Source organism: Hippoglossus stenolepis, chromosome 3 (genome assembly GCF_022539355.2).
Source record: "Hippoglossus stenolepis isolate QCI-W04-F060 chromosome 3, HSTE1.2, whole genome shotgun sequence".
Taxonomy (NCBI): Eukaryota; Metazoa; Chordata; class Actinopteri; order Pleuronectiformes; family Pleuronectidae; genus Hippoglossus; species Hippoglossus stenolepis.
The window spans coordinates 3,778,762-3,794,248 of record NC_061485.1 but is presented as its reverse complement, the minus strand read 5'-3'; the positions used below and the strand labels follow the sequence as shown (position 1 = coordinate 3,794,248).

General features: G+C 44.1%; 1 protein-coding gene across 1 annotated transcript in view; it reads right to left on the bottom strand.

Moving 5' to 3' along the window:
* Window positions 1-219: 219 nt before the first annotated feature.
* grip2b (glutamate receptor interacting protein 2b) overlaps window positions 220-15,487 on the bottom strand; it is a 202,560-nt gene continuing 187,292 nt past the window's right edge. Inside the window, 13 exon segments of the mRNA XM_035152981.2 lie at window positions 220-523; window positions 733-879; window positions 3,124-3,314; window positions 3,458-3,671; window positions 3,761-3,875; window positions 5,355-5,514; window positions 5,744-5,938; window positions 6,505-6,650; window positions 8,701-8,845; window positions 10,102-10,247; window positions 10,685-10,748; window positions 12,734-12,814; window positions 14,742-14,887. Of these exon segments, the coding sequence (XP_035008872.2) occupies window positions 365-523; window positions 733-879; window positions 3,124-3,314; window positions 3,458-3,671; window positions 3,761-3,875; window positions 5,355-5,514; window positions 5,744-5,938; window positions 6,505-6,650; window positions 8,701-8,845; window positions 10,102-10,247; window positions 10,685-10,748; window positions 12,734-12,814; window positions 14,742-14,887 (1,909 nt within the window). The 3' untranslated portion in view covers window positions 220-364.

Sequence of the window (15,487 nt, the reverse complement as noted above, 5' to 3'; positions counted from 1 at the left end):
TTTGCTCAAATTTCAGGTTTGTTTTAAGAAAAAAACGAAAACAACAATCTGTATCAGTTAAAATGTTTTGTTTTTTTTTACGTCCCAGGTTAGTGGTCGTTTGTGCTCGAGCAGCAACGTGAGGCGTCCGAGCCGAGTCGTCACGGAGCCTCTGGTGGTTTCTCTGCACACTGGCCCCGCTTTCGTAGAATTATTGCAAGCTGCTGGATTGAATGTGTGTGTGTGTGTGTGTTTTTGTGTGTGTGTGTATGTTTGGGCCAGTTCCAGATATACTGTAAGTTTCCACCACTTTGTCTCCTGGCTGAGTGAGACAGAGTGGATGTGTGTGTCTGCAGATCCGTCTCCGTGTCCTCGTGTGTGTGTGTTACAGGTCTAGTGGATGGTCCAAAGTGTTGTTATTGTCCTCCGGGTCATCGTTGGCCAGCGGGTTGCGGCTGATGACCAGCTCCAGTCGGTCTCCTGCTTCTGTAATCAGAGGCACCGCCAGGCAGCAGTCGAAGTCCCTCGTCCTCACGTGGTTCACCTGGACAGAGACAATGGAAATGGTTCGCCAGTTTGTGACTTGCAAAGACAGAAATCCACTCAGGTTAAACGATATTTCCTGATTACAACTTAGTATTTAGTGCTAAATCCTTGGAGCTAATATCTGAAGTCCCAGACCCACAGGTTTCCTCCTGCTGATGCACCACCTTTGCTCCTCCTGTTGTGGAGCTCTCTCGGTCTCATCATTACCTGCAGGATCCTGTCATAGGGTCGGAGCCCGGCTCGGTCAGCGGGTCCATCAGGTCTGATCATGTTGACGTAAACTCCTTTCTCCAAGAAACCGTCCGACACGCTGAAGCCAAAGTCGTCGCTCTCTGGGTCTTTTATCACCGTCACCTGCGGAAGAGGAACGAGGGAAAACGGGCTCGTTTAACTCAATTTAGTTGAATGAAAAACAAAGGCTGCTCGAGAGATAGGAATAATACTTGGAGATTATATTTAAAAAAAGAAACATGAGCTAGAGCTAACTGACTGACTACTCTCTGTTAAGTTAGGAAATACCTGGAACGTCACACAAAGACAACGGTTGATGATGATCATTCTAAATTGTCACTCAATTGTAAAACTTTAAAAATGTCTCCGGTGTTGTTTGCCCACAGACTCGCTTGTGAAAGATGAAAAGAAAGGTGCAAGACATAAATGGAGACTGTAAAAAAAAAGGTAAAGTGACTATTTCTGTAGTCTCGACAGCTCCTGTTCCACAAATTGAAAGAGCTGAACTAACTAAAATGGCTGCAGGATATTTTGCCACCTTTTTTTAACTTTCACCCTTAAAGTGACAGAAAATCCTCCTGATTTAAAAAAGCAGGAAAAAAGCACAGTTTCCTAAATCCTATGTAATAAAGTATGATGACCTAGAAATATACATTATTATTATCGTACATCTCTTCAGTACCTACCTGAAGTATATAACAATAACTTAAACAACATTTAAGACCTTTGTAAATGAAATGCAAGATTATCTAAATACTTTTTTATGTATATGTTAGACTTTAACATCCTGAGAATCAATTATTTAAAAACAACCAACCCCTTGTGTTAAGATGTGTTTCTACTAAATGATCCACTGTTCAGTTTTCAGCCATGTTGCATCACTTCACTGAAGCATGACGGCTTCTTCTCTAAACCATTCAACAGAGTCAAAGAGCTAAATGCAAAATGGATATTTTTACAATAAGTAATGAGGACCAGATGTTCTCCTGAGAAATACGGCTTAACAAAAAGCTGGAGAGGCAGCGCATGATGTATGAATATTACATGATCTTTTAACGAGGCACCATTTAAAGACTGTAACACTTTGGCTGAGGGCCAACGAGTCCATCAGTGAAACAGCCGAGGATTCACTTTAATGTACTTTCTCCCTGGATAACAAATGTCTTTCTCATCCCGGGCTGCACAGGCCGGAGCAGACGAGCAGTACATTCCCCACTTTGTTACATAACACCCTGCAGTGTGCAAATGTAACGTCTTCCTCACAAAAACAAATCCTGGAGAGGTCGTTTTTATGGCCTTGCAAAGTGGAAGCAGCTGAAAGTCGTGGTCAGTGGTCGGACGGCCCATCAGCAGCACTGGGACGCTGGTTTATTCCAGCTGTGAACCGTTAACGTTAATAGCATGCGATGGTTTCTGGTCACGACTCCTCACCCGTTTGGATGATAAAAATGAAAGTGTGGATTCTGAGAGGTCTTTGACTCATTGCTGTTGAATGTTCAGAACCAAAACAGCCCTCGGGGCCCGCGGGGGAAATGTCCCGGTGCCGCCGACAGACTGTCCGCTGCTGCCGAGCCGCTGCCAGGCGACGGATCTGTCAGGAACATTACATAACTCCTCCTCACGACATTTGAAAACGTGTTTGTCTTCACATTTAAAAAAACTAGACGGAACTTTTTAGCAGCACTGGTAGAAATCATTTTGAATTTTGGAAGCAGGGGGAATCAGATTGTCTCTATAGCGACTTCTCCATTGGTCGAAGAAAACCATTAACACCCACTAACATCTGGCTTTTGTCTGCAATGACACCGGCTCTGGCTCTGATGGACAGTGATGGAAACAGGACACCAGGGGGAACGAGCTCATTTTTGTTCTTGTCTTGACGCCGCACTTTTTTCTGTGAGACGTTATGACGCACATTGAATTTCCAGGCGTTGGTTTGTAAACAGCCATGAACATTTTTGTACTTTTTTACATCTTGTGAACAACGTGCAACAGCGACCTTTTATCTGCATATAATGCATCAAGACAGCGGGAGAGAACGTTTCAGTTTCAGTCGCTTTCATGACGTCAAAAATGAATCACAGTGCAGGGAAAGAAACCGAAAGGCAAACACCTCTACTGGCAAGGAGAAAGGAATTAAAAAAAACCTGCATATGCCTCAAATTAAAAACGGTGTAAAAAGCTGATCTCCTCCTGACCCCATGTTCTGGCCATGAAAGTGGACGGATCTTCTCACTAAGCTCTCAACAAGAATCCTAAAAAGCCTTTTAGCATTCCCTCAAACCTTTGTCCCCCAGTTGATCTTTTAAGGAAGAAGCGACCCCTTCTGTTTACCACTCACTGGGTCGCTCGCAGCTCTGAACTCACCTTGTGCAGCTCCAGAGGCGTCGGGGACAGAATGCCCTGCATCTCCTCTTTAATCCGTCGAGACTCCCACGTCCTCTCCGACACCCTCAGGGAGGCCTTGGGTTTGGGCTCATGGTGCAGGAGAGGGGACTGGTTGTCGTGGTGCAGCAGGGCCTCCTGGTTGAAATGGATCTCCTGGTGCAGGAGGGATTCTGAGGGGAAATCACAGGTTTGTAGTTGACAGTATATCAGCGAGCATTTGACGCACGGCATTTTGTTTTTCCCCTTTCATCCGTCCTCCTGTCAGTTGCCTGGAGACACGACCACCTTCGGTTCTGTCGCGTCTGCCACTGACCTTGGTGAAGTTGGGCCTCTTCATGCAGGTGGGCCTCCTCGTGCAGGTGGGCCCCCTGGTGGAGGTGCGTGCCCTGGTGCAGGAGGTTTCCCTGGTGCAGGAGAGAGTTTCTCCGCAGGGGGCTCATCCTGTTGTGGCTCAGTATGGGCTCAGATGGAGGCTTGTTGACGCCGTCCACGCCCAGACTAATGGCCGTGCCTGTCATGATGGACGCCTGCACAAACACACACACACATTAACTAGGTTTTGAACATAACAGTAAGTACCTATGTTTATTTTTAATTTGTTAACGTGCCGACTGACCTCGATCTCTCTGAGTAGCTCTGATTGGCCGCAGGTCTCCAGGTCCTCGAGCGCCTGACACCAGAAACTGTCCTCGGGATCCAGCAGAATTCCGTCCGGTGGTTGGCCGATGAACCTGTCGCACAACGAGAACACAAATTCAGTTCAGTGAAGATGCTCGAGAAAACACGTTGTCTCACTGTAGTGGATATTTGAAAGACAAAACTCATTTTTCGTCGACCTGCCTGTCAGTCTCTGAGCTTTTTCTCCATCACATGAAAGTTTTCTGTCCTGTGATGAGACTAAACGTGTACTAGGCATAACTTCCTCCTCAATATATTGTATATGTGTAGTGTGAGTGTAGCGTTATCAGCCAAGCCGCTGTGGACACAGAGAATTGCCAGGACAGGACGGGACTGTTCGTTCTGGTTAAATCCAACATGAGTAATCTTTTTTTTACACTGAATACCCTCGACTGACAAGATTAGTTCACTTTCACTGTGCAAATGATTTTTCTCTCCGCCCGCAGCAGTGTTATGTAACCCCAGCGAACGTTGCTATCCCCACAAGGCTTAACCTCCTGACGCACAACTATGCACACACAGATATTCCAGATCCTCTGTCACCATCGCTCACTTCACGACTCAAATCTGCACTTCCACACAAACTCCTGGTGCAGCCGCGTGCGCCGCGAACCACAGAGGCAATCACACGATTCTGTTTTAAAGCTGAAATGGTTGAATATATTGTAGAATATAAAGTTATGACGATACACAGTCGTGCCAAAGCATTTTTTCAACTTTAGACAAAAAATGCCAATTTCATTGTCATTCATTGTTTTGACAGAAACAGAAACAGAAAAAAGTATTATTTACAAACAGTGATAAGGAAAAAGAATCAAACACTTGATTTAATATAAATATTCAAAATTAACTTGTTTAATCTCGGCCCTCCTCCATAAATCATTCATTAATAACTATCTTATACTTAAACAGCTTTCTATACATCTATACATGTTTTTTTACCTGTGCTCTATATTGTATATAACGTGTCCTTCGAGGATTATACTCTGGTTTTGTATGTTTTGGCCGTAGATTATAAAAATAAAGATGGACGACATAACAGCTCCAGAAAGTGAAGCCAAATCATCTTAATCACCCCCTGGTGGCTGGCAGCAGTATAGATCATAAACACAGCCTCCTCCATGTTAATGGATGGGACATGGGCCAAAGTATAAAGTCAAATTACACATCAAATACATTTTCAGGTGGCTTCTGTGGGTTTAACTGGTTCGCTGCAGATCACATTAGCTTTAACTCACAGGTGTAACCATTGTGAGAATCATGTGGCAGTCAATTCATTAATTAATGTTTCTCCATTTTAGTTTTTTGATTTAAAGAATTTAAGTCTGCACCTGTTCTATGAATCTACATTACAATAATGTAACTTTGACAATATGTTCACAAATTAATTGTCAGATTTTCAAGCAACACAAAACTGAATAGGAACAAATGGCTGCTGAATGAGAAGATCAATAATTATACAGTATTCATTCATGACTCCACAGGATACATGACTGGTAGTTTAAAAGTATGAAACTAAAGTTCAGTCCTACCCCGGTGGTTTGTCCCAGTCGTCTTCACTGAACCCTCCATCGCTGAAGGGGTAGTTCTTCCGGTGTCCAGGAGGAGGCGTGGCACTGCGCTGCTGCTGCTTCGCACTGCGCCACTCGTGAGGGTGGAGGGTGATGCCCACAGCTTGATTACTGTACGTGCCTGCAGGAGGAGGAAGAAGGGTCTCACGTACATAAAGTTTTCTTAAAACAAAATCTCTTCGCTCAGTGCCTCACAAGTGTTTACGAAGGATTTTCCTGAGGCTCAGCTGACAGATTAGCATCACCAGACCAAATCCCACGAGTGAATTCCCATGTGCTCGCTCTTTGGCCTTTTACAGCGTTATGTCCACTCTGACCTTTCCGTCTGCTCGTGTTAATCCAGCACTCACCCTGGCTGCCATAGCCTGCGTCCAGCCCCGAGCCGTCCCAGGACTCCATGGCAGAGTCCACGCTGGGAATGGTGGTGGAGTAAAGCTCGGACAGCTTGTTGGTCTGTTGGCTGTCCGTCAAATCGTCCTCGTCGGGGTCGCTCAGCTCGTTCTCCGTCGTGTCTTCTACATCTGCTGCTTTCCTCTCCTCCGAGTCTGGGAGAGCAGAAGCTGGATTTAGATTTAGATTTAGACAACAAAGAAACCCTGAGACAATGGGCCTATTTTCAGACGGGTCAGAGGGTTCGATCGGTTCTGAATTGCAAAAACTTCATCACAGGAGGAAAACATTAGATCATTTGCTCAAACCACCAGAGAGTTGAGTAACGCTTTGCTATTTTAGTCTTGAGAAGACACTGACTGAAGATTTCAAGATGTTTATTCTCTCAATGGTTATAAATAAAGTCCTGTGAAAAACCTCTGCAGGAGAGCTTCATTAAAAAGAGCAAGTTAAGAAGCACAAACTTTTAAAAAGGAGACAGAACAATAAGATAAAATATACAGTAATGTAATAAAATGTGTATTTCAATATACAAATATAATATAAGAAAACTCTTGCTGTGTGTGAGTTTGTGTATTGAATGTTTTAAACACTAATCACTGTGTATTTGAATGGTTTTGGGGGGAAAAGCCGTTTTAAATGTTTATCATGTTTATCAGAAGACAGACGGTCAATAACACTGAGTTCCGGTCGGCAGCCTGACGATCTCTGTCAAACTCACACTCACTGTCGAGCTGTTTCTTTATCTTCAGTGTGACCGTCTCTCCGGCCATCTGCAGCAGGTGGATGGCCTCGCTCAGCGGTTTGCCTTTCAGACTCACGCTGTTGATCGCCAGGATCCGATCCCCGACGTGAATCGCCCCTGTCCTGGACACACAGGACAACACACACATTCACACACACTACAGGGGACGCAATGGTGTTGTGGGTGCATGTGTGTTTTTTTGTAGATCTTTGGAGTTTTGACCCTTTAAAATGATATTTAAAATGTTTTAGAGATTGAAACAAAACCACAAGCTTCCCCTAACAAGCCAATTAGTTAGATACATAGACCTTAAATAAAGATGTGTCCGTGTCCATTCCAACAACGTGGAGGAGCCGGTATTTATGACCCTACCACCAGGTGGCGATCGAGGAGCCGTCGTGTCGTCCATCTTGACACAATCTGCGGTCACATGCGAGTGAGGCACAGGACTGGAGACAGACTAAAGGCTGAAGTGACGCTGTCATTTTTTTTTACAGATTTAAATTCAATATTAACAAGTCAAATGAACCACAGGACTAATCTACCGGCTTCCCTTTCAATGGCCGCGTTCGTCCACCTGCAGTAAAATGTAAAACACTCCTGTATCTCGTGTCCTGCGTCTCTAGAGGTGTCGTTCATTCCGAGCTCTTATCTCACAGGTACATGCTGTAAACTTATATGTGAGCAGCGACAGGTTTCTGGGTTTTATGCGTCCTGTAGTTTTCTGTTTGACGAACGCTCCGAGAGGAAAAAGCAGAAGCGGGTCGGTGTGAATGTTTCGCTGCGAGCGCGCTGATGCAGCGATGTCGACATCATCCGTGCTCCTGCACTTTGTTCTGTGTCGAGCTGAGCCGAATGTATTTGTAGAGCTTTTAGCCAACAGGTCCCAGACAAAGTGCTTTATCGACAACGGTTTTGAACAGGAAATAGAACAATTACATCACAAACGGCAAGAAATGGGGTCACAGTGTGTGTGTGTGTGTGTGTGTGTGTGTGTGTGTGTGTGTGGGTGTGGAGGCAGTAAGCTGTAAGCTGCCTCGCTGAGTGTGTGTTTTTTTTGTGGAGAGACACGTGAGCTGTGGACATGAGAGCTGACATTTCACCGTGAGTTAAATGTTGTGTGGTGAACTGGAGTTAAGCTTAATTCACCAGTGGATGATTATGACTCAGGGAAACCATTATGTCATCTCTTTGCTGCTTTGGACACTAACTCATATCATATCATTCTCCACTTTTCCATTTTGTTTTGTTACCACCGAACCAATTTCAACCAAACCTGGTGAGAGGATGTGGTTTTGGCCAAGAGCTGCTTTATTCTTTCACTTTTTCACATTTTGTTTTTGTCAATTCCACTGATTTCTCATGAAATATTTAATGGATCTTTGACGAACAATATCAGGCATAAGTAGGGTGGAACAGATGAACAGATTCTTCATGTGAATATGCAGAATCTGTAGGTGAGGGGCTGATATTTTAAGGGCTGGAAGCTTTCTAGTTTGACTAAGCACGTTTGACGAGGCTTCATTTACAGGCAGAACACATGGTCTGGACCTGAAACAGCCACAGGGAGTATCTCTCTTTGTGTTTTGTGTGTAGAAGCGTTCAAGTCGTGTGTTCGAAGAAACTCTGTGATATCCACTGTCTACACCGGAAGGAAAGATATTAGGTGTCTGAAGTTAACTGGCCTCCCTGCAGCAAAGTTGGTGAGTGTCCTGCTCACCTTTGCTCTGTTTACATGTCCTGCATCTAACTTTAAGCTTTTTATGAAGCTACAGCATTTGATCCAGTAACGCTTCCTCTCACTGAACTAATCGATAAAAATAAACCCTTCCAGGAATCACACGCAGATTTCAACACGGATCAACATCCTCATGAGTCACGGTGGAACATCGGAGAGTGGAAAGGTGGAACAAACATGAACTTCTGCAGGTGCAAAGACAACATCTGTGCAACAACAACACGACCTGAGTGTTTTTAGGAATCAAACATGTTCAGGTGCTGAGGCAACAAAAACAAAAAGTATGAATATCCAGTTTATCCTGAAAACTGTGCAATCAAAAACTGTGAGCTGGAGTTACGCAACCTAGATTTCCAAGAAGAGACTGTGTGTGTGTGTGTGTGTGTGTGTGTGTGTGTGTGTGTGTGTGTGTGTGTGTGCGTGTGTGCGCAGACCTCTCAGCCAGGCCTCTCTTGGTTAGGCCTGATATAATGATGGGGTCAAAGGGCTCCTCGGTGCCTGAGATGGTGATACCCAGAGGGCCTCCGTACCGCTTCAGCTCCACCGTGTAGATGATGCTGCCCGACGTCTCCTGCTCATCTGGTACACACACACACACACACACACACACACACACACACACACACACACACACACACACACACACACACACACACACACACACGTTATATTCCACTGCATCAGCTCTAAAGTACAGATATTATCTGACACACACACACACACACACACACACACACACACACACTATAAACACTTCATGTTCACTAGTTGATGGAATTTTCCATCATCGACAGAATTTCTTTAACAACTATGGAAAAATCACAGTTTATTTGTTGACAGATTAAAACACAGATGATGATCGACTGTAACATTAAGAAGCTTTAACACACACCACTGTCAATAAGTAAAACAGTTTAACATGTAATAGTTAATTAATATAGTTGTTTTTGTAAATTAAATGATATCAAATATCATAAAAAATAATGGATGACAACAGACTTGTTATGAGAGTGTTTGTCAAAACAACCTCTGAGTGATAGTGTGTCATGTTACCACAGAAACACACACACACACACACACACACACACACACACACACACACACACACACACACCTCATTCCAAAATCATGTTAAAACTCTCAAGACAACATCAGTGAGAAATGCAGTTTCCATGGTAACCAGGCAAAGACTGCCTTGTCATCATGTCCCATGAAATCAGAATCTGTGAGTGTGTGTGTGTGTGTGTGTGTGTGTGTGTGTGTGTGTGCATGGTGCATGGTGCATGTCAAGGGGATGGGAATGTGATTATACGCTGAGTCATAATCTAACATGATTACACAATCCCTCTGCTACATCGCATCAAATCGCACACAGAGGAACATGGACACACAACTTTGACCATTTGAGTTTGCACAAATCCAAGATGGCGGCTGTTAAGACCGGTAACACGTGACCCAGTGGCCTCGAGCCGCGGCCCTCAGCTGCGTGAAGCCTCGGGAACACAGAGCGACTGGAACTTTTTCACGCTGCAAACATCCTGAATCTCGAATACATCTTTTACATGTTACTGTTTTTACTGCTTCACACTGGGATCATTTGTCATTTTTCCCACTGGGATCAGTAAAGATGCAGCAGGAACACAGATGTCAGAGATGAAGACGTTTCACAGCTGCAGCAGAAATCCCTGGACAACATTACCGCCCGGTGGCCAAACCCCGTCAGTGCACCTCTCTCTAAACTGATGATGCTGTGGTGATAAAAAGCAGCAGCATCATCTTCTGTGATGTGGTGACCCCCCCCACTGAAACACCCTGAGCTACATGCACACGTGCACCTGAGTTGTCTTCGTCTTTGCGGATCTTCAGCTTGACCAGCTCCTCGCACTGCAGCAGGATCTGCTCCGCGTCGTCTCGGGAGCAGTTCTCCAGGCGGATGTTGTCGATGGCCAAGAGTTTATCACCCGGCTCCAGTGTTCCTGTTCTGAAGGGGGGAGAGGAGGAGGAGGAGGAGAGGAGGAGGAGGAGGAGGAGGAGGAGGAGGAGGAGGAGGAGGAGGAGGAGAGAGACACAAGGGGGAGAAACAGAGGAAATTAGCTTTGTGTGTGACAGCACGTGAGAAATTATAAAATACTACTACTGCTAATACTACTACTACTAGTACTACTAACTATATAAATGTAATATAGCAATAAAGAGATCTTCACTTACAAAACCTAGTTAAAAAAGTGAATCACAGAAAGAAAAACATGTTTGATTGACAGAGAAATAGAATAGAGGAGGAGAGGAGAGGAGAGGAGAGAATAGAAATAAATGAGGAGAGGAGAGGGAGGGAGAGAGGAGAGGAGAGGAGAGGGAGGAGAGGAGAGGAGAGGAGAGGAGAGGAGAGGAGAGGAGAGGAGAGGAGAGGAGATGTGATACCTGTGGGCCATGCTCCCCTTCTTGATGTCAGAAATGATGAGGGGCTCTCCTGGCTTCTTACTGGCTGCGGAGGGAGACGACATCAAATAAGCAGCAGAGACAATAAAACATAACGTTGAATACAAATCTTACTTTTACTGCTAATAAAGAAGATCGTGAAAGAAGACAACGTTGATAACTGTAATCTAGATTTATCATCATTCATTATACCACTGTATTATATTTACATACTTTTGTTGTGATGCCTAAAGTTTATATTATTGTCCGTGTGTCTGAAAACAATTCAATGCTTAATAAAGTTTAAAAATAACATCAGTATTAATAATAATAATGTAGAATGTAGGAATGTACAGCATCATAGACTTTTATCAGTTTTGAAATATGGAAACAAATGAGAGTAAATCATCACACATCACAATCTGCCATAAAGAGCAATTTGGACATGAAATGGAGAAGCCCGGGAATCGAACCACCGACCTTCTGGTTAGCGGACGACCCGCTCTAGCAATGAAATTATAATTTAAACAGTTATAATTGCAAATAGCGGTTAAATCTCTGTTTAACACTTAATAGAGGAGGAACTGTCCAAGATGGCTGATGACGTCTGTGTGGAATCAGCTGTGAACACTTTCCTCCAGAAGATGGCGCCATTGCACCGTTCTGGTTTTGACGAGTCTGTTTCCACCAATGTTGGTTTTTCATTTTTTATTAGAAGTTATTAATAAAAACTGATGTTTTCTGGACAAAGGATCGTTTAATAAACAACACTGATGAGGTAAATGATGAAATACAGAGAAACTTTAAATGTTCAGGGGGGAAAACGGTCGGTGACACTTGACTCAGTTACTTTACCGAGTTCGATCCTCCACATTCTCTCAGCCAGTTCTCCAGATTCCCGTGGGAACGTTTTTTGTGCCATAACATCTCTTGTAAATCTGCCTAATAAACCACTTACTGACGTATTTATGTCTTTAATCCAAATATTTTAAGATGTGCCAGGTTCAGATTTAATGCCACCTAAAATAAGTCAGTTAATCTCAGCACACTGCGTCACACACACACACACACACACACACACACGTCCCTGACTCACAATAATTAAACACTGAATGTAGGTCATTACCACTGAAGAGCGAGTGTGTTATCGCCTACGTGGACATGTAATGAAGGAACATATCAATAATCCCAGTTCTTCACAGGAAGAGGAGTCACTGCACCGAAGATGCTCCACGTTTAAAATGAATTCATGTTTCCGATGACAGATTGTTGCCTTGAACTTTTTCTTTTAAAACGTTACATGCACCATACTTGAATACGCAACACGGCCCAGATGAACACCTGATCTACACCGAGCATTAATGTGCTGCTCCGCCAGACACACACACACACACTACACACAAAGAAAGAGTGGAGGCGCTTTCTCCCATTTATCCAGAAATACATTAGTGGCGTCCAGGACTGAAGATGGGTGATGGCACCAGGCCCCAAAACCAGCAGCATCCGATCCATCCCGCAGCAGTTCCATGAGTTTGTGGTCAGTGATCTGTGCAACACACTCATCGTGGGGAATCTCTCTAAAGGAGACACACGATGCTCTTCTCACTGTTTCTTTCCTCTCGTTTGTTATCAAGGGTTTTTTGTGTGAATCAACTGAACTTACCGGCCTGAGAAAACAGCCCCGAATCAGAGGATCACAAAGAAACATGCACAGGGTTGAATCTGCAAACTGTTCTTCTCAGGGTGTGAGGCCAGTGTCTTGGGATTAGTGTCACCAGCATGAGAGACAGACTGTGAGAGCGTCCCCTGGTTTCTGTGCCATTTTATAAACACTGTTGATGTTTATAGGCCCTGCAGCACCGGTTACCCTGGATAATACAAGTGTCTGCTTGTGTGTGTGTGTCTGCTTGTGTGTGTGTGTGTGTCTGCTTGTGTGTGTTTGCAGGGTGGTCTCTGACATTTAAACATTCTGCCTGCAGCTCTTCAAAACAAAATGAAGATCACATGCATTAACAATATTTGGTTTGTGTGTCTGTATGTGTGCGTTGCTACCACTGATGGTGAGCCCCAGCTCCACGCCTCTCTTCTTCGGCAGTTTGACGTGGAAGGTGCCGCTGCTGGGCACCACCGACTCTGTAACACACACACACACACACACACACACACACACACACACACACACACACACACACACACACACACACACACACACACACACACACACACACACACACACACACACACACACACACACACACACACACACACACACGTTAAACAAGTCATTAATACAAAAAAAACAAACAAACAGTTCTTTTCATCCCGTTTAACATTTGTAATTACGACTCATTTAAGCGACTTTTCTCCGAGGGCGACTTCGAAATCCTCGCTGTTTGCCTGCGTGAGACACGATTCTGATTCCACCAGTGGAACAAGTGGACACACAAGCAGGAAGTGGACGTGTGCACGTTCTGAGCAGAGCGGCCACTTCAGATGTGTATTAAGTAAACATGAGTAAACATGATGATGAGGGCATTCGAAAGGACAAGTATGGACAAGATGATGAGGATTCATAACGGAGCTTTGGTTGCCTGGGTGCACTCCAGTCTGACCCCACAACAACAGCCAGCTCTCTGGACTCAACTCTGCTTCACAACTAACAATTGATGTCAACGCTATATGATTTATGAAACTTACTTAATAACATCACATCAGAAGTGCCCATCACCCTATACATAGCACCATAGATAGAAACAACATGGCGGCCTCTATGTAACAGAGATTTTTTACCAGTGAGCCTGTTCACAACATTGTGAACAGGGCTCACTGGTAAAAGTGAGCCCCTACAACACAAGAACAGATACAGAAACGCTGAAGACAACACAACCTCCTTCTTCTCTACTTTCCCCATCAGCCTGAGACTTCATTGCACATCAGAGTGATTTAACAGCAGTGTTGTGGCTTCCAGCTGAAGATGAGCGAACTCCCATCGGACGGATTTGAAGACTTTCAGGAGTGAAAACCTTCGTCTGGCTGCACCGACCTTTGGGGTTATCCTCTCTCTCTGCTTAAAGGACAAATGCTTCTGATTTCATCACCACTTGCCGGCGATATCAACTAATTAGCTGATGCAACATTATGAAAGACGACGTCAGTTAAATGGAAGAGGACGTGATTTGTAGCTGCGGAGTGTCGCACACACCCAGATCCTGTCAACTCGTCTTTTACAATCATCGTCCAACAGTTACAAATAAAGTAAAAGTGAAGAACCCGACGTCTAGCTTCATATAGCTCTTTAAAATAAATCCCTTTAACTCTACGCTAACAGAGACGTATTGGTCTGAACCCAGGAGAGTTCCCGGGGGAATGACGAGGAGGTGGAGCCCTGCAGGGGAGGAGCTGCACTTATTCTGTCCACCCTCCTCGTCACTGACACAGCAGCCTCCGACCGGTTCACGCACTTTAAAACCGCTTCAACTAAACTGTGTCAGAAAGAATAAACCGTTTATTTAAATGTTTTAAAGCCTAATAGATGAGCAATGGTCCTAATATGTGTCCAATACCTGTTGCTACTCTGTGGGCAGAGTTTTGTTTTCTCCAGTTTACAAAATAACTTAAAACACACGTGAACATATTTCCTCAACAACCTTAACTCCAATAAATGAACTTATACAGATGTGTACGGTAGGAATGACATCACTGTGAAGTCAGAAGAATGATGTCACATAGTGTAGTGATGCTTTTGGAACCCACACAAACTACAGCTTATCTAAATGTGCCAATCATTCATCGTATTCAACCGTCAAGATGATTATAAATTATAATGAAATATCATTATTACAATATTAAACACTAGTACTGTCTGACTGAGGTGTACATCATCTTTTAAGGGTCTTGACCTTCTGTGTAAAGTGCCTTGAGATAATGTATAATATGATTTATGGATAGACAAATCAAATTGAAAAGCAACATGTCCGACGTGAGCTATAACAAAGTTACACATCACGACAAAGAGAATAAAAGTAACTACGATAAGTTAAGAATTAGTTTTTCCACAAACCTGCTACGTCGAATTCTATCTCCAGCGACACCTTGTTGGTCAGAGCGGCGTCTCGGAGAAGCTGATTGGCTTCCTCCAGTGTTCCGTCCTCCGTGGGGATCCCGTTGATTGACAGGAGGCGGTCCCCGACCTGGAGCAGGCCACACCTACAGCAAGGGGTTACCATGGTGATGTCAAGACAGACTGGACGCTGTAACTTTATGTCCCTGCAGCTCCCGTAAGAAGTTTACAGCATCAGCCTCAATGTTCTACATGAGTTTGACAGTTTTCATTTTCGCACATCATTTCATATCTTTCCGAGTTCTTATCTCTGCCGTCTACAAAACAAATCATACAATGAGTTTTCTCAGTTTTATGTTTAACGATTTACACAATCTAATTAGTGGTGATTAAACATGGCACCGACTATATTCACCAGGGTCAGTTATTATCACCATCTTATCTTATCTTCTTCTTTCCAACTTTGTGTTTTCTACGTGTGTGGCTCCTCTTCTTCATCCTGAGATATTTGTGCTCTTTCTGCTTTTTCTTCAGTTTTGCGTCCATCAGGTGAAAGAACACACTCGCTGCTGGAGAAGGTCTGAAGCCACCGAGTCAGACCCACTCCCATGAAGCCCCTCTGGATAGTTACAGGAGAGTATCTGGAGTTCATGTCTGACAGCAGCTCTGCGTCGTGGACCTCGATCGGTGGAGGTGATACTCGTACATGTGGAAAAGTATCCTGCAGCGTGTGTTAGGTTTTGTTA